Source organism: Pangasianodon hypophthalmus, chromosome 18 (assembly GCF_027358585.1).
Source record: "Pangasianodon hypophthalmus isolate fPanHyp1 chromosome 18, fPanHyp1.pri, whole genome shotgun sequence".
Lineage (NCBI taxonomy): Eukaryota > Metazoa > Chordata > Actinopteri > Siluriformes > Pangasiidae > Pangasianodon > Pangasianodon hypophthalmus.
In genome coordinates, this window is record NC_069727.1 from 9,097,320 (window position 1) to 9,116,993 (window position 19,674).

General features: G+C 37.8%; 1 protein-coding gene across 2 annotated transcripts in view; it reads left to right on the forward strand.

Annotated features, from left to right (window-relative positions):
• The first annotated feature begins 5,083 nt into the window (after positions 1-5,083).
• The window catches only part of LOC113532217 (glutamate receptor ionotropic, kainate 2), a 48,038-nt gene continuing 33,447 nt past the window's right edge, over positions 5,084-19,674 (forward strand). For both annotated transcript variants that reach the window (XM_026923477.3, XM_026923478.3), the window contains exon 1: positions 5,084-5,549. In XM_026923477.3, the coding sequence (XP_026779278.1) occupies positions 5,411-5,549 (139 nt within the window). In that variant the 5' untranslated portion in view covers positions 5,084-5,410. The remainder of the gene's footprint in view (positions 5,550-19,674) is intronic.

Here is a 19,674-nt window from a genome sequence, read left to right on the forward strand (position 1 = left end):
TTTCAAAGAAAACTAAAAATAATGACACAAATACTTTAGCTTATCGAGGGTAAGGATGAAAACAGCGACAAATGCTGAAATGGTGTGCCTTATGGTATTGCCGCTGTTTACTTTGGCTATACTGCATTGTTTCGAGTCAATCGCTAAGAGGAAAAAAATCATCAGTCATTTACCAGTGCTATGCAGCTTGATGTGGAATGACATCAGCTCCAGGCACACAAGCCATAAAGCCCCTATGCTGCACTATAAAAAGAATTTCATATGTCATACTTTTATGTATATCCTACTTAAAACATCCTACCGTTTGCCTGCTCGAGGTCAGATTACTCCAGATTACATTACATATAGGGTAAAACAAGTCAAAGTCATGATCTGAGAACAATAACAGAGACAAAGGTCAAAACACAAGGAACGCTCTATAATCAAGGAAACATTGACTTTGCAAGTAAACACAAATCGTATAAATATCATTAACCAGCAGCTGCATTGGAGGACAGTTTAGTACTTGAGCTGCATCCCGTCAGCATTGTGCTCATACCCCTTTGGAATTTTTTATTTTTTTTAGGTTTATTCATCCATTTACATTACCTGCACCCACATCTATTATTAGCCATGGGTGTAAACAAAAAGTTATAGAAATTGATTGATTTAACCTAACATATTAAAATTTTAGTCATATGTGATGTGAGAAATTTAAAAAAGATCATTTTTCAATTATCATTTTTGAATTATAAATTTTAATGATCATACTTAAAATTCCATTTCCACATATAATAAACAGTCTGAAGTATACATGTCAGCTTATTTGCTTATGAAAATGCAAATACTGTGTGAGGGTGTGAATATTAGTTTGAGTTTGGACTAGCGAGGACAGTGAGACTGCACTCTTGATGCCTATTTCCATAATTATGTAAATGGAACAGATGGTGAATTGAGCACCTCAGTTTGTAGTGTCTATGTCAGAATATTGTTTACATGTTTTTTTGCTTGTTTGTTTGTTATCCAAATGTATTCTGAAATTGACCTCACTTTAAAATTGTATATCCAGTATATTACAGTATATTTTATAGCACTGAGTTAGGGAATGTGTCCTTTTCTATAAGGCAATTCGCCTGGAACTTTAAATACTTATAATTAACATCTCTGAGAAATTAAAAAATTCATTATATACACTCAGTGTCTGCTTTATTAGAAATATCTATATGCCTGCTCATTCATGTGATTACCCATTCAGCCAATCATGTAGCAGCAGTGGAATGCTTAAAATCATACAGATACAGGGCAAGAGCTTCAGTTAATGTTCACAGCAAACATCAGAAAGGGGAAAAAAAGCAATCTCAGTGCAAACTTTGACCATGGCATGTTTGTTGGTGCCAGATAGGCTGCTTGGAGTATTTCAGAAACTACTGACCACCTGAGATTTTCTCCTACAACAGTAGAATGGTGCAAATAATACAAAAATAATCCAGTGACCTGCAGTTATGTGGGTGGAAACACCTTGCTGATGAGAGAAGTCAGAGGAGAATGGCTAGACTGATTCAATGACATGAAGACTACTCAAATAGCCACTCTTTACAGCCTGAGGTTTCAAAGTTCCAAGTCGTGATGCAAGCAGAGATATCATTAATGATGTGTCCATTGCTGTTGAGATCCTCAATGCAGGAAAGAATTCATTTTGGAAGGAAATCATTTTGTGGAGCACCTTTACACAATTAGAATGGTGGATTTCCACCATTCTAATTGTGTAAAGGTGCTCCACAAAATGATCAGCCATCTTGGTTTGAACATCTTGACACACTGCATATTTAAGTACCGTGTTAGATCATTTTATTAAGTTCTGATAAGAATGGGTTCGATGTTTTAAAGATAGATTCATTCATTCCTTCCTCACTAACTGACTTATCCTGGACAGGTCGCAGTGGATCCTCTCTCTCTCTCTCTCTCAGGCATCCATACCCACTCGTTTCCGTCACTCTCCCCGTCTAACAAAGATTCTGTTGAGCCTTCAGGGTAAATGCAAGTCTAAATCAAAGCCGGCTTTCATCTCCTTTGCCTATTCACTATCCATTGCATCAGTGTGAGTCATTCACACTTTAATCAGACTGGATATATTTAAAAAGTACATTAAAATCCACATACTGCTCTATACGTCTGACTTCTAAGGATGAAAAGATTACAATGCAAGTTCTGTAATTTGGAATACAGAGTATAGGTTTGTATCATACCAGATGATCACAGAATATGGATTTCTTGATCAAGCTAAAAAAAAAAACCCTCTAAAAGATTTCAGTGTCTGTACATAGGAATGATATTCTTTCTGTATAGTTACCCAGTATAGTAATTACATTTGAATATAAAAATGTGGTGATCTTAATGTTATAATTAACATTTTAAATTTCTTTTTTTGCAGCAGGAAACAGAGGGGGTGGGTCTGTTGGGAGGAAAGGAAAGCTTGTTAGGGTTTCTGATGCAGTTGCAATTTTGCACGCAGGTAAAACAATGTATGTATGTAAACTTCGCCATTATAGATAACTTCAATCATTTTTGAAAAAAAAAAAAAACATAGGTTTTTCTTATTGTTAAAGATGTCAGTTTTGTAGGGAAGAACATGAAAAATTTTCCTTTTAATTCCTTTTGATTGACAAAAAACATATCTGGTAGAGACAGCCTTTTTCTTTTCTCACTCACTGACCAGCGCAGTATTGATAACTGCAACATAACTCTCTTGCTATTGCTTCAAATATAAACCAAAGCTACTAAAAAAGACAAAGAAATGACATAATGTTGAAGTCCAGAATAAAATGTATTAAAATTTTTCTCTCTCTGAAAACAAAGCGTTGGTTGATCATAGAATTTAAAATGTTTGTTCAAGACACTTTAATATTTGTTAATTAGAGATGACAAGTTTGAATCATATGTAGCTGGGAGTCTAGAGAGCAAAATTAGCCATGGCCGGGTGGGAAGGATGGTGTACTCTCTCTCCCCTGTCAATCATAGTGACACTAGACCACTGTGGGTGTCTGTGAGGTCATGTATGTGGAAGAGTGTAGATACAGCAGTTTGAAAAAATGCAGTGGCTAGCTTCTTGTGTCTCGGAGGAAGTATGTGTTAGCCTTCGACTTCCCTGGTTGGTAGCTGTTGAATGATAGAGAGCTGACTGGTGGGTGGGAATTGGCAGATGACAAAATTAAAGAAAAAATTTGGGGGAAAAAATGAAGAACATACATTTCTGAGAGCCCGATTTTTCCCATCTAAGCCAAATTTACTCTAATAAATTTGCTATGTCAGTACATGATGTATAATGCATTCTTGATTTCTACTGTTGAGCCACAAAAGGAATAGTGCTGGAGGCATAGTGAACAAGCTCTGTGAGTTGTGATGGCTCTTACTGGGGATTCCCAGTTTAGCTTCTATTTTAAGGTGCAGTTCTTAATTTTTTGAGTAAGCTCATAAAGGGTTTGATGTTTTGGTGGGTGATTAAATAATTTATTCCTTCACCAGTATTCTCTGCAGAGTATTGTAGACCAACACTGAAATGGTATTATAGCTATGTGATATTATTAACAGAGAACAGATTTAAACAGCATGCACACTTCAACCATACACTGCACTTGGCTAGTAAATATACTGTCCATATGTTTGATATTTCTGTCTGATTCCAATTTTTGATCCACTTTGTGATGGGGAACTTCATCCAAGGTTAGAGCTGCATCTACAATGCAAGAATAGAGCACTACATCTGCAGCACCACCACAACAAATACAACCGCATATGCCCTCAAGGTGGAGCCAGAACCATGTGGACATGACTGGAGACTGCCTATCTTCCTAACCACTGACCACATGCAGCTCACATAGACTACAGAAGATAAAAATAGTTTGCTGAATAAGATGTCTGGGAGACAACAGACAAGCTTATGTGTCTTAATTCTGTGCATATCTGCAGATTTTTCCCCTAGCTCATCAGTGGAACCCCATCCTAATTGTGTATACCTGCCACATCCTCACACAGAATAATAAAACACATATCCCTTGGTGTATGTATGATAAGGTATATGCTAATACATCACAAGTTTCTTACAGTGGATAGCAGTGTTGCCTCACAGCTCCAGGTTCCTGGGTTTGAGCCAGAGCTCGGATTACTGTCTGTGTGGAGATTCACATGTCTGCATGGGTTTCCCCCTGGTTCCTCCCACTGTCCAAAAACACGCACATTGGCAGACTGGCTATGCTAAATTGCGCCTTGGTGTGAATGAGTATGTAAATGGCTGTGATGGACTGGCATCCCATCCAGAATGTATTGTCTGGCCTCTCCCACCCAGTGTTACCAGGAAAGAATCCAGATTCAGGATAAAGCTGTTACTGATGATGAATGAATGTTTCTTTAATTCTTTTAAAGAACCTAATTAGTTCTTTAGTTTGTCCCTCTAGAGGAAACTCTTAAAGGTTCTATCTAGAACCCTAAAACAGATTATTTCCCTTTCAAAAAGGTTTCAAGTGGTATCTACAAACTCCTAACCATTTAAAGAACCCCTGAACAACTCTCTTTTTAAATAGTATAGTAGTGACTTAAATTAGTAAAAAAAAAATCTTTTTAGTGCAGTTTGTTTCTTTGTGATGCATACAGTGTGACCATTTCCTTTTTTTTTTTTTTTTTTTTAAATCAAGTACTTGGCTGATTCAAGTGAATGTGTGGACTACTGACATTGAAGTGACCAGTTGACGACTTGAGATTTATGAATGTGACATTGATTTTCATGTGTCTACAAAATTCTATAAAAATTCTATTCAACTTTTTGTCATTTATGAAGAACAAGAAAATACGTGAATGGACAATGAATCAAAAACTATGGGATACCTCCTCCGTCTTTTTGTCTGTCTGTCTGTCTGTCTCTCTTCTCTCTCCACACACACACACACACACACACACACACTAAACCCGGCTCGACGTCACAGGCGGTGCGGCAGTGCAGTATAACCGGGCGCGTGGGCAGCTAAGCGCCAAACACACACACACACACACACACACACACACACACTCTCTCTCTCTCTCTCTCTCTCTCTCTCACACACACACACACACACACACATACACACACATCGACGTTCCCCGCGTCTCCCTCCGCATCCCCCTCCTCTTCCTTGGGCCTCTGAATCCCCTCCGGATTTCTCACTGTCACAGATGGAGGTCGCGCGTGTTCCCGGTTTGGAGACAGCGAGCACTGGGTGAAGCGGTGTGGAGGACGTGTGCGACCATGCCGTAATGTTTCCGCCACGTCAAGAGCCTTTATAGCGACACACACACATACACTCACGCACACACACACACGCACGCACGCACGCACACGCGCGCGCGTGTAGGTCTATGCTCGTTTCCACCTGTAAGATGGAAGAGAACCAGCGGCAATAAGATGGACAGAATCAGCGCGCGCTTAACTGCTCGGATTGTCGGTTTCCCACCGAGACTAGTACTGCTGCTGCCGCTGCTGCTGCTGCTGCTCGCGCTCTTCACAGGCTGCAGTCACGCCATGCCGCACGTCCTGAGATTCGGTAAGTCCTTATCCTGTCCTCCGGTTCTGTATCTAGTCTGTGTAAGTTCTTCCAGTAGCCTAAGTTCTCCAGTGTTGGCCCATTGCACAGATTTTTCCTGGACGATGTCTCATTAGCTAAAGCAGGCAGGTGCACCGTTATCTGGCTCGGGCACACATGTATGGCTGCATCTAATCTAACATTATTTGCACATTACGCATGTAATGCATGTGGCTTACTTTATAAGTGTGTGTGTATGTGTGTGTGTGTGTGTAAGCCCTGACTCTCTAACAGCTGGCTGATATTTCTGAAATGTCTTGTCTGTCTTGTCTACTCGAATACAAAGCCTTGTAATGCCTTCGGTGTGTAGGACAGGACTGTCCTCATATCCTCAGAAATCCCATTATCTGTAGCTTCAACACTCCTGAATAATACTGAATCCTGAAAGCCACATAGGTGTAAGATGAATGACTTTGAGGCGGCTTGTGACACAGATCTCTCTCTCTCTCTCTCTCTCTCTCTCTCTCGGGATCGCATCGCGCGCCTGCATTTGCTGATTGATAAATCTCGCACAGGCTTTCTGGTCTTTGTGTGCATGAGAAGCATCAACCATGTATAGGTCAAATAAACAATATCATTCAAACCTGACTAAAACCCATGCAGAATGCGACACCACTCTGCTGGATATTAGTAGAAGGATTCTGTATAAGATGGTATATGAACCGATGTCATCCACATCTATCTCTGTCAAAGTAAACTGACAATGTCAGTCTTTCCAGCGCCCAGGTCCAGTTTGCGCATGCTCCGTACCACTGTGGTAACGTCGGGATGCTTTTAATGCCACCGATATTTAGATCAGCACAGATGAATTTGAGCACTTTTTTTTTTTTTACAAATTAACAAGGCAGTGAAGCCTCCATATGACTTTCAGAAGAGTCCAGGAGCTTTGGAGTTTCTGCACGCAGCTGGAGACCTTGTTTTGACACGCAAAAACGAGACATGAATCGTTGCAAGATTCATGAGACATTTCCTCTTGTGTGTAAGGCTACGACTAAACAGTGTGCGTGAAATATGTAAATATGAGCGTTATTTCTGGGCTCCCTGAATAAGTGTTTACTAGCATTGCAATGGCGTTTCCCCAGGAAATGGACAGCACCATGGACAGCAGCTTATTTAGGACAAAACAGTAAAGACGGGAGAAAAAAAAATACAATACAAAAATACAAAAATAAAAAATTCTAACCACCAAGTTGAAAAAGTTAAACCTTGGATCAAAGTAAAAAATATTTTCATCAGCTTGTTACAGCTATTTTTTTTTTTTTTTTAAATTCAGCTGAAAAAAATACACTATTTTGCTAAAAATATGTGGACACTTGACCAGTCACACCCATGTGTTCTTGTTTTAGATTTAGTCCAGATTTAGTCCCTCTGTTGTTTGCTGTTATAATAAGCTCCACTCTTCTGGGAAGGCTTTCCACTAGATTTTGGAGTGTGGCTGTGGGGATTTGTGATCATTCAGCTACAAGAGCATTAGTGAGATCAGGTACTGATGTTGGGTGAGGAGGTCTGGGGTGCAGTCGGTGTTTCAGTTCATCCCAAAGGTGTTCAATGGGGTTGAGGTCAGGACTCTGTGCAGGACACTCGAGTTCTTCCACTCCAACCTTCACACACCATGTCTTCATGGAGCTCGCTTTGTGCACAGGGGCATTGTCATGCTGGAACAGGTTTGGGCCTCTTAGTTCCAGTGAAGGGAAATTGTAATATCACAGCATACAAAGACATTCTATACAATTATGTGCAACAGTTTAGGGAAGGCCCACTTATGGTCAGGTGTCCACATACATTTGGCCATATAGTGTAACTTTAAAGGGTTGATGAAATTATTTTTTTTTACTTTCATCCAAGGTTGAATTTTTTTCTCAGTGCATGTACAATATGTCTTAGCTGACATTTTGCCAATGTTTCCCTGTTCAATGATGGACTAATTATGAAGCCCTTAAGCCAGCTAATCAAATATCTGTGTGTACAGTAGATTTAACCCACAGCCTAATATTAAAACATATTATTTAGGAACCTCAGTGAATGATTCAGAACCTGTAGTGAAAATATTAAGAAAGGCATGTAGTAAGCATTAAGGTTTATTTGTTCATACCAAATAAGGTATATAAATTCACTCCATTGGAAGACATAAATTTCTGAAGCATGTAGCTGAGAAATTGAAGATTAAACATTTTGCTCAAGGGACCAGTAATGGCTTTGTAGCAATCCTCTGGTTTCATAGCACAGAACATTAACCTCTGAGCTGCCAAAGGGCCTGTTAAATTAATAAAATACAAATCTCTATACACCTGATTAATATGTTTTTTGCACAGCACTGATACGTACACTGTTTGGTTGTACTTGTGTGAAACCCTTATAGGTTCTCTGTACAGCAGAATGTTTTTCTATCATAAATTTTCCAAGTAGAACCCTTTTTGGAAGCTAAGATCCCTAATTATCCAAAGAACCCTTTAAAAACCCTTCAAGGACCCTTTCTTTCAAAAGCCGGTTTTATACAGTGCAATTCCAGAGATGATCCCAATAAGAAGTCTATAATGGACTGTGCAATAACATGTGTTCTTCATATCAGATTAACTGATGAAGATAGTTACTACTTTCTGCCTTACTGGGTGCACAGTGACGCAGCACAGGTTTGTAGCTCTTCAACTGGAAAAGCATAAAAAATAGTTTCACATCATCATAATAGAAAATAAACTCTATGAACAGAGCTTTCGCATGATAATTATCTAGCTACACAGCTGGAAGCTGTAATTAATCCTCTGTTTCATTCCATGTTGTGTTCCTTTTTGTCCTGTTGTGATATACAATAAGTGTGATGAGACACTATAGAGACATTCTGTCTGCTGCTACAGTTCAACACACTAGTCTTCCTTTAAATGCCATATATTTTATTTACATTTCACCATTGCCACCACTGTGCTTGTAGCTGTCCCGTGATTTTTGTGTAATCATACGCATCATACAATACAATACAATCATCCTCTATTGGTGGATTTTAGACAAGTGTCTTAGCAGTGCTCACACTCTGAGATTTTAAGAAAAATTTTCTGACACTGCCAGAACTTTGTCGTCGGCTGTCTTTGGTTGCTGCCGCACTAAATCGATCAGCAGTGAGAATGTCACATTATACATTCTGAGACCACTGATCTCAATTCACGACAAAAGCGTAATTGGGCTGAAAATCATACAGTGTAAACCCAGCTTAGACGCTTATCACAAAACTGCTGTAAATAAATTTCTAAAAGGTTTTCTATTTACTCACATTTACACAGTTGTGAGTAGGAGACTTCTCCTGGCAGCACATTTTTCCTGTCAGGTTTTCTTTGTTCTTCTTTTGTTGTACTGTGTAGAGACTGTGCAGCTCACAGCTTTTGCTTGATCTCAGCATGAACCCACCATATGCCATTCCCGTCAAAATTCTCACACCCATGATAAACTACCACAACCACTACAACCACTGTATGATATGAGACAAATATTTGCTCAGGTGATGAGTGCTGTGAAACTCTAGCATAGTTATATATTGAAAAGAAATACTTATAATAAATACTAACCTTACCCTTCTACCTGACTGCCCTGCATATATGTTTCATAGTATCTTCTGTAAGATTAGAAGTAAATAGCTTACACTTCCTTTTTATATATTTTAAGTGATATATATTTTAATATATATTTTGATACATATTTTAAGAGAATTAAACCCTTTTCTGAGACTTGCATTATTTAAACTGATGCTTAGTGAGCAGCATACGTAGACAGCCCCATATCATTAAATATAGATATCAAAGATATGATTATATTTAATATAATTTTAAAGTCATTGCCCTCTTTGACTTAATTTATGACTGAGATGATCTGCAGAGAGACAGACATAACTATCCACATTTGTTCATATATAACAGTTACATATAAATGGGTGTCAAAAGTAGTTGGTGGGGAAAGTCCCAGTTTAGTGGCATAAAGGTTGCAATTTCAAATCCTCGGGCAAGATCCTTAACTCTCAATGATTCGTTATATATGCTAGGATTATACTCTGCCTCATTTCTCTGGATAAAAGTGGCTACTATGAAAACTTCATCTTTTTTAGAACACAGGATGACTGTGAAATCACACGCTCTTAGTTTTCGTGCATTAAATTGTGCACCAAGTAAGGAATAAAACATGAAAGGGCAGGCTTGCTGTTATAGGAAACTAATAAATGGCAGGGTTGTTTGATATGTCACTGTTACCAGCTCAGAATATGGAGTATAGCTATGCATTCAGATTGGCGGATGTAGATGCAGACTCTGCCACCAATCCCTGGAACAGAACAACCGTGGAAATAAGTGATTTCCTGTTATTATTTTCTTTGTAAACAGGTATAAACACTCATTCCTTCACCACTTTTCTCTCACTCTTTTAGTTTCTTTGTTTTCTTCTAGTTAATTAAACAAAATGTAGCATCTGCAAATGAAACAAAAATGCAAAACAACACCGTCTGACCAATCAGAATAGAGAATTCAACAGCCCTGTAGTATAAATGGTTTGAATGTATTGTAAAATAATTACAGTATAGCATTTGTATATATCCCGCAGACTGCAACGTCAATATAGCAATGAATTCAGGTCAACAGATGTAGAGATGAAGACCCAGTCCCACCCAAGATAAGGCATGATAGGACAGGATATGGGTTGTCACGGTTGTGTCTCATTTTTGTGATCATGGTGCAAGCATGAAAATAAAACATTAATAATGTATTTTTATGACCAATAGCAAAGGCAGGACCCTGGTGAAGAGAGAGCAGCACATTTCCTATAAAGTGTTAGTTTAGAATGAATATATTATCAAGAGATGTGGTCAGACATGATGCTGATGATCTAACAGGGCATAGGGCAGCATGACACACACAGAAGAAAGTGGTATCTGTCCTCTTCTGCATACATGACCTCACAAACGCCCACGACTGGCTAGTGTCTCTGTGATTGACAGGGAAGATAGAGTATGCCATTCCTCCCACCCAGAGAGCACAGCCAATTTCGCTCCCTTGGCTCCTGGCCTCAGATGGCTGCGACATCATCTGTTTTCAAATTTGCAATCTCTGGATGATAGGGTGAACACTTTTCTGCTCAGGAGCAAGATGTGCTTCCATCGTAACCAACATTTCAATAAGATATGCAACTTGCCCATGTAAAAACATAACCTTACTTGTCCAGCTGTACAACTATATTTAGAATCACAAGCTACAACAGTGTTATGGTTGTGCAGCCTGCATAATGGAGCACAGTGTTTATATGGTAATGATAGGATACTCATTACTACAACAGGGGGAACCAGAATATGCTGTTTGAGTCCCATTCATATGCCATTTTGTTAAAAGTGAATTGTGTTATAATAACATCTTCAACTGTCCTGCCATATATCATGTTTGGTGTGAATTAGGGCTTGGTAATGTGCACCAAAACAAATGCAGTGTTGCCATGACTCTCATGATTTCCATGACTCATGATTTCTATGGTGCAATTAGCATAAAAGATGCAGTTATTCAATTATTGTTGAGCACTTGAACACATACTTGGCATCAAATAATGTGTTTAATAATCATTACTTCAATCATTACTTTTGTACACTTTTGTTTGAACAGAACAGGGAGTTCATTCTCTTTGGAAATTTCTGGACAGCTTTCTATCTTCTGTCTAATGTGAAACAATGTCTTTCTCAAATCAAGATACTGTTTCGGCCACATTTGGCAACAATAGCCATGTAATAATATTTGATCAGACTTTCTTTAGTTTTTAGGTTTGTTACATTCCAGAAAAATCAGAATAGTTCTCTGCACTTACACAGCTGCTGTGAGTCAAAATGAAATCCTTTAAGAGCATTTCATTACATATGCCTGTATGAATTCCTGAGAAAATTTTCTTTTAATAATGTTGAAAAACAATCATTTAAAGAATGATGAAAAACACCTGCAATGGACTTTATAATATTTAAAAAATTAATTAAATGATTATTTTTTGGAGAGCCCCGCAGAGATACACTGCCCTGTTGTCACGATTCTGTAGAGGCAGTGGATGCAAGTGCAGATTTTATTTTATGAAGTGCAAAATAAAAACGTGAAAACCAGAACCAAAAACATAAACACGAGATACAAGGTGAAACAGGCAGACTATTAGCAAGGCTGTGGCACACATGACGACACATATGCACAACGACAAAAGCTTGACAATGACACATACAGAGACCAAGACTTAAGTAGGGGTGCTGATTAGGGGTAATACAGAACAGGTGTGATTGCTCAGCGAGACATATGACATGGCCATGTGATGTGCTGGGGCTGATGGGTAATGTAGTTCAGTGCAGATTTGGGTGCTACCATGACACCTGTGCCACAGGGCACAGTCTGTGTGAGCTATGTGGAGCTAAATGAAAGCATATTTCTTTTGTTTGTACAGAAATATGGTAGAAATAAGGTTTTATTTGGAGCTCAGTAAGGCAGTCAGGCTAAAACCAAATAGCTAATCTCCCATATGTAGTTAACTTGCACTTTTTTTAGTTCTGTGAGCAGGGTTGCAAGCAGGTTCTGTGAATAATATCTGCGTATTGCAGATATACACTACAAATCAGAAATGTGCACCACTGTTAACTTGTTTCCCCCAAATAGAGTGAGAAAAAGAAGATGATATAAGAAAATATGTCTACCGTCTTACACATATATATATAAGGAATTAAGCCATATAACAAATATATATATATAGAACTGCATGGCAGAGGGTTCCCAATTAAGTGGAACCCTTTTAGGAAGTACTCTTGACTATCCAATGAACCCTTAGGAAACCCTTTTTATCTAAAGACATGCTGATGGAAAGAATATAAACAGAATCTAATGCAAGGTGGATGGATTGGGCGACAAAGACCCTGGGTTCATTTGAGAGAAAAGTGTCCACAATAATACCACAGAATGTACTGTTGCTTCGTGAGAACACGCAGTTGACAGCACATTTGACTCTCATTTACACAATTTACTTTCATGCCTAACACTGAGTCACTTAATCTATCATTCATCAGATTACTCACCAGATCCCGCACACTCATGCATGAGCAAATAGCAGTGGAATTGTCCTCTAAAAATCTGTTGATCTAAATGACTAAAGAGAGCTTTGAGTGAACACTAGGGTGGCACAATATTTACCAAATGTCATGCTGTGATTCTGCTTGCAATTCATTTAAAACCCATTTATGGACTCTTGGCTTGACTTGGTAAAAATCTGGCCTGATCAAATTTACATTTTACATTTGCTCATTCATCAAAGCACAGACACACTCACGTTAGTCAGGATGCCCACAGCAGGTAATAAATGAAGTGATTTGTTATATGGCTTAATTCCTTAATTAAGGCATTCTGTAATATATCAGTATTGCAAATGATAATATTATAGTAACTTTCCAAATGATATATTGGGTGGCCATAATAAAGATGACCAAGTCTCAGCAGCTATGCTCTTTAAAATGAGTACAACTTGCACGAACTCTAGTACAGTGATTCATGGCACCTTGTGGGAAGTAATAAACCACATGACGTTGGTGCTTGTATTCTGTTGTAGTCAAAGAGTCATGAGTGTGAATGCCACCAACAGAAGGAAGATGATTGCAGTTATACATGTTATTTTTATTATATATATATATATATATATATATATATATATATATAGCACAAACACATTTATAAGCATTGTATAAATATTTAATAATGTTTAATACTGTAGTCAACCCATGAAATTACTAAAGATTTCTGATGTCTTTACATGAAAGAGAGAACAGAGAAGAACCTGCAATTATCATTTATTTACTGTTTCAACCTGCTGTATTTTTCCCCTTTCCTTTAGCATTTTGTCTTTACTAACAGCACATTCATGAACTGCTGCGAATTCTTGTATGAACTGGCCAACTGTCATTTAGCCTTGAGAGGGGTAGGTACTGTATCTACTTCCTATATGAGAACAAAACTGAATGTTCTTTAACTGATGTGGTCTGTTTCAGTGGCAGCTGGTAATTTTTTAAATAGGGGAAGCACATCTGTCTGTTACTAAAGTATTTATCTGTATGCTCTGTTTTATGAGAGGGATGAGAGGGTTTCATTAGCAGACAAGGCCAGCACTACATGTGCATGGTCACAGCACTACCAGTCAGCCAATCAACTTTACTGTACCAGGAGAGCTGAAAGGACCTGTTTTTGCTCCCTGAGATCTGACGTATTAAAAAGCCTGTTGTCCAATGAATGTTAATCTTTGCTCTGTTAAAACACTCTGTACTTGAATCTGTCACAGGATCCCAGTGAATCTGTACATCAACAGAGGACTAGATGTGGTTCCTCTACTGGCTTCTATGTACATTTTCATGCAGGCTACGCTGTCTACCGAAAACAATTTGCGTTAAATGAATGAACAGCACAATATTGCAGTGACATATTTCATATTTTGATCTGCTAAAATATCGAATTTCACCAAGAGTGATGAATAATATAGACTAATTGGTAAACATCTCATTTTAATCACATTTTATTTTAATAATAAGTTAAATTATTTTATTTTATTTTAACTATTATGAAGCATCATTACAATACAAATGCAGCTGTTTATGACACACATAAGACAACCAAATTATTTTAGTGTCATCAAACAGTGTTTATAACACTGTTATGAAGCACCTTTTACAACTTTCTTAATGTGTCATGAAAGTGCAGTCAGTAAAATCAAACTAATAACTTGCTAGAACTTTACAGTAACAATCTTGATCAGTCTACACATAACAATAATTGACAGTTGCTTTCACGTAAAGCCTCTAATGGCACGTATTTGATTTATTCATTACCAAATGCTTATAAAAATGTTATTAATACTATTTAACAATTTGAATAAACAGAAACATTTACTTTTCATTAAGTCACATTAATTAATAATTAAAATGGCTTAATTTATTGATTCGTCGCTCATTTGCATTTTTGCTAGTTATAGTTATCTCGACTAATTTAATAATCAAATAATATTTTAACATATAATTTTCTTTACTTCACAAGACCTCCCAATAGTGCAAATTACATATAGATTTATGTGCTTTTAGTTGCTTATTTAAGCTCAGTTTTACTTCTTGCAGATATTTACAAATAGGCAGTTTAGCATAAATCCTGTACATTCATCATTCATTGCTAGTGAGTATCTACATGGAGCTACAGTGATTCCTCCCCCTTTTCACACCAGTTTGGAGGTTACAGAGATGGATTAGGTATTAGCATGCATTGCACACAACAAACCTACAGGGAAAGGCTGAGGGAGGGAGAGGGAGAAAGCAGCTGCATGAATTCAGTAGGTCATTTTCAAAACTCCCAGCTGGAAAAAACCCTTGAAAGTCTACATTAGTTGCTGTGAGATTTGATCTGAAGATAACTGCATTCTAAACTATACTTTCTTTGAGAATGGTATGCTGTCAAAAGAGTGAATTAAATATCACTTTAAATGAAAATTAACCTTGTTCACTAGGACATGAAATTGCCACCCCATTGATCCAGGTCATGTCATTAATATTCCTTTAATTTTCCCCCCAATTAGCAATATAAGCAATACTTTGACAGGTTTGGGGATCCTATTAAGAGCTAGTATATGCAGATCACAGATACACTGTTCAAAATGACCAGTTTGTCCATTTTCCTCTGACCTTTCTTATCAACAAGGCATTTCCCCCCACAGAACTGTCACTCACTCTGTGTAAACTGTAGGGACTGTTGTGTGTGAAATTCCAAGGAGCAGTTTCTGAAATAATCTGGCACCAACAACCATGCCATGGTTAAAGTCACAGAGATCACATTTTTTCCCCATTATGATATTTGATGTGAACATTAAATAAAAAAAGCCCTTGACCCATATCTGCATGATTTTATGCATTGTGCTGCTGCCACATGATTGGCTGATTAGATAATCCCATGAATGAGCAGGAGTACAGGTGTTCCTATTAAAGAGGACAGTGAGTGTATATCGTCCTCTGGTGCAGAGTAGCTCTGTTTTCTGTAATAACCCACAAACATTAATACAGGCTTTTATGGTTAACAGTGAACTGTGGCAAATAAACAGAGACAGAATTTCATAATGGAGACACATGCAAGATTTTACTAAAACAAGCGCTGACAGGAAAGATTCAGACAATCACAACCAGAACAATGTAAAAAAAAAGAAAGAAAGAAAAGTTGTCACACTAATCACAACTAAATTACTTTAATTAATTTGAATGATTTTTACTTAAACAGACCTTCCCACTGTGCAACGCACAAACAGACTTTGTGGTTTGAACAGTCTGAAAGGCAAATTTAGGTGCATTTATGGCGTGTTGATTATTTAAAAGAGCACAAATTTATGATGGTCTTAAACATCAGGTGTGCTCATATTCAGTGATGTTGAAATGAGTGTAGTACAGTGAACAAAATATAACAAAATCCTGCATAATTTTTCATTAGTAACTTTAAATAAATCTCTCTCTCTCTCTCTCTCTCTCTTTATATATATATATATATATATATATATATATATATATATATATATATATATATATATATATATACATTATATTACCAAAAGTATTCAGTCACCTGCCTTGACTCACATATGAACTTAAGTGCCATCCCATTCCTAACCCATAGGGTTCAATATGATGTCGGTCCACCTTTTGCAGCTACTACAGCTTCAACTCTTCTGGGAAGGCTGTCCACAAGGTTGAGAAGTGTGTTTATAGGAATTTTTGACCATTCTTCCAAAAGCGCATTGGTGAGGTCACACACTGATGTTGGTCGAGAAGGCCTGGCTCTCAGTCTCCGCTCTAATTCATCCCAAAGGTGTTCTATCGGGTTCAGGTCAGGACTCTGTGCAGGTCAGTCAAGTTCATCCACACCAGACTCTGTCATCCATGTCTTTATGGACCTTGCTTTGTGCACTGGTGCACAGTCATGTTGGAAGAGGAAGGGGCCCGCTCCAAACTGATCCCACAAGGTTGGGAGCATGGAATTGTTCAAAATGTTTTGGTATCCTGAAGCATTCAAAGTTCCTTTCACTGGAACTAAGGGGCCAAGCCCAACTCCTGAAAAACAACCCCACACCATAATTCCTCCTCCACCAAATTTCACACTCGGCACAATGCAGTCCGAAATGTACCGTTCTCCTGGCAACCTCCAAACCCAGACTCGTCCATCAGATTGCCAGACGGAAAAGCGTGATTCATCACTCCAGAGAACGCGTCTCCATTGCTCTAGAGTCCAGTGGCGGCGTGCTTTACACCACTGCATCCGACGCTTTGCATTGCACTTGTGATGTGTGGCTTGGATGCAGCTGCTCGGCCATGGAAACCCATTCCATGAAGCTCTCTGCGTACTGTACTTGGGCTAATCTGAAGGTCACATGAAGTTTGGAGCTCTGTAGCAATTGACTGTGAAGAAAGTCGACGACCTCTTTGCACTATGTGCTTCAGCATCCGCTGACCCCTCTCCGTCAGTTTACGTGGCCTACCACTTCGTGGCTGAGTTGCTGTTGTTCCCAAACTCTTCCATTTTGTTATGATAAAGCTGACAGTTGACTGTGGAATATTTAGGAGCAAGGAAATTTCACGACTGGATTTGTTGCTCAGGTGGCATCCTATGACAGTTCCACGCTGGAATTCACTGAGCTCCTGAGAGCGGCCCATTCTTTCACAAATGTTTGTAAAAACAGTCTGCATGCCTAAGTGCTTGATTTTATACACCTGTGGCCAGGCCAAGTGATTAGGACACCTGATTCTGATCATTTGGATGGGTGACCGAATACTTTTGGTAATATAGTGTATATATATATATATATATATATATATATATATATATATATATATATATATATATATACACACACACACACACACATATTTATATATATATATATATATATATATATATATATATATATATATATATATACACACACACACACACACATATATATATATATATATATATATATATACACAGCTTTGCTAAAAATTATTGGAAAGCAGTGAAATGTGATTTGGTAAATATTCAACAAACCACTGAAAGTCAATTGAATTTTCTTTTACACAACACATGAAATGACATGTATGATGTACAGTGGATTTGGGCAAAATATAAGTAAGACAGCTAGATTCTATGAAGCAACAAGTGATGGTGGATAAACAGATGAAACCCTCCTGACACAGGACAAGGACATCTCTTGTGGTTTGGTTATTAATGCAATTAATCAACAATATAAAATATTGCATTTCATTAAGCATTTATTGACATGGCATATTAATTCATTCATCTTCATTATCCTGGCCAGGTACGTAATGGATCCAAAAACGGATCTTGGGAATGCTGTTCCCCATGGAAAATCAGTATGATGACAGAGGAATCTTAAAAGGGCTAATCAATAACTTGAGAGTCTGAAGGGACATGCTTCATCTCCTTCATACTCCCATTTGTTCTGTCTGGTGCTCTTTTTCTCTCTCTCATGCCTCTCCCTCTCTCTCTCTCTCTCTCTCTCACACACACACACACACAGTCTCACACTAAGGTGAAAACAATCTCTTTTAGCTCTCAGTTGGATTCATAGATTAGTTTGGTTAGCCCTATTTTTGCCCATTTTCTGTGGCCTAAATGTTGTAAGTCGGGTGACCCACAGAGAGTTGGACAGTCTCTTTATTTAGGCTTGTTTGAGAATCATAATTGAGATCCGTAGTAGGTCAGAATACAAACAAGTCTGTTACAGAGGCAAATCTGCACTCCTAACCAAAAACAGAAAGATTAGGCTCAGAACCTCTAGACAGCTGGAACACAATTTTGGGAAACAAAGAATTGCAGAGTAATAGAAAAACTAAGAAAAGTAAGGAAGTGCAAATTGTACCACAGTGTTGTTGAATTCTCAATTCAAATTGGTCAGAAAGAGTTGATTAATTTTCTATAACCGCAGCTCTGACAGTAAATCACAAATCAGCAAATCACAGATTTATATTAATATGCTCTTCCTAAAACATTAATGATTCTGTAGTAATGACTTGGCCTTGTATGATAAATGCTCACATAATTTAAGTCTAAAAATACAATGATTTCAAAAGAGAAAACATTGTTAAAAAGTAAGACATATAATTGTTGCTAGTGTGAAGCTTTCTGTAACCAGAATGTTTATTTAACATTTATAGAAAGAGACTCCACATCAGTGCTTTAAGGGGAAGTTGTTCCTTTAAGTTTTATTTAACAGGGAAAGTTTCCAGGGCAGAGGAGACTTTGTACTTTGCTTTGGTGCTTTATTTTTGTCTTGTTTACTTCAAGACGAAGAAATGATTGTTTATAGGGAACTAACTTTTTGGCATATATTCCACAGCATTAAATGTAACTATAAAAAGAGAAAAGGTATGATGTGTCAATTTTAATGAATAAAAATTGTAAATTGGTAAATTGTTGTGGTATAAGAGGAACAAAACCCTTTTGACATGTTGGATTTTTGGGACAAACTCTATGCATCATACAACCCTGTCATTGATTCTTTTCCTATAACAACATGCAAGACTTCACAGAAAAACAATGCAAACAAATGAGTATAAGCCTTCAGCGCTGTTATGTTTACTTCTCCTTTCCAGTCTTATCTGGCATAGCTCTGCTTTCTCTGATATTTATGTTTTTTCTGTAAAACCATCTGAGACCTACTGCAGAGATGGAGCCTACTAATCTCTGATAGCTATCTATCCTTGTTCAATAGATTGGCTCAGCTGTGAACTCTCATCTCAAGCTGGGTGAAAGATTGTAAAAGCCTCAGGTGCTCCAGAGACTTGACCTTTGTCTGGGACCCAAATACAGCAGAAATGAAGAATAAATTTAGCAGCCAAAGAGATTGTGATAATAGTACTGTTAAAATGTGAGCATATAAATAAGAGAAAGGCAGAGAGAGAGAAAGATTCTTTATTAAATAAAGTAAAGACATTTGAAAGTGTTCGAAATGTTAAAAATTGTATTAATGCAGTGTCACAGCTCAGGTTACTATTTATGCAGTTTCATGTATTCCCCCCTTGTCCGGGTACGTTCCATCT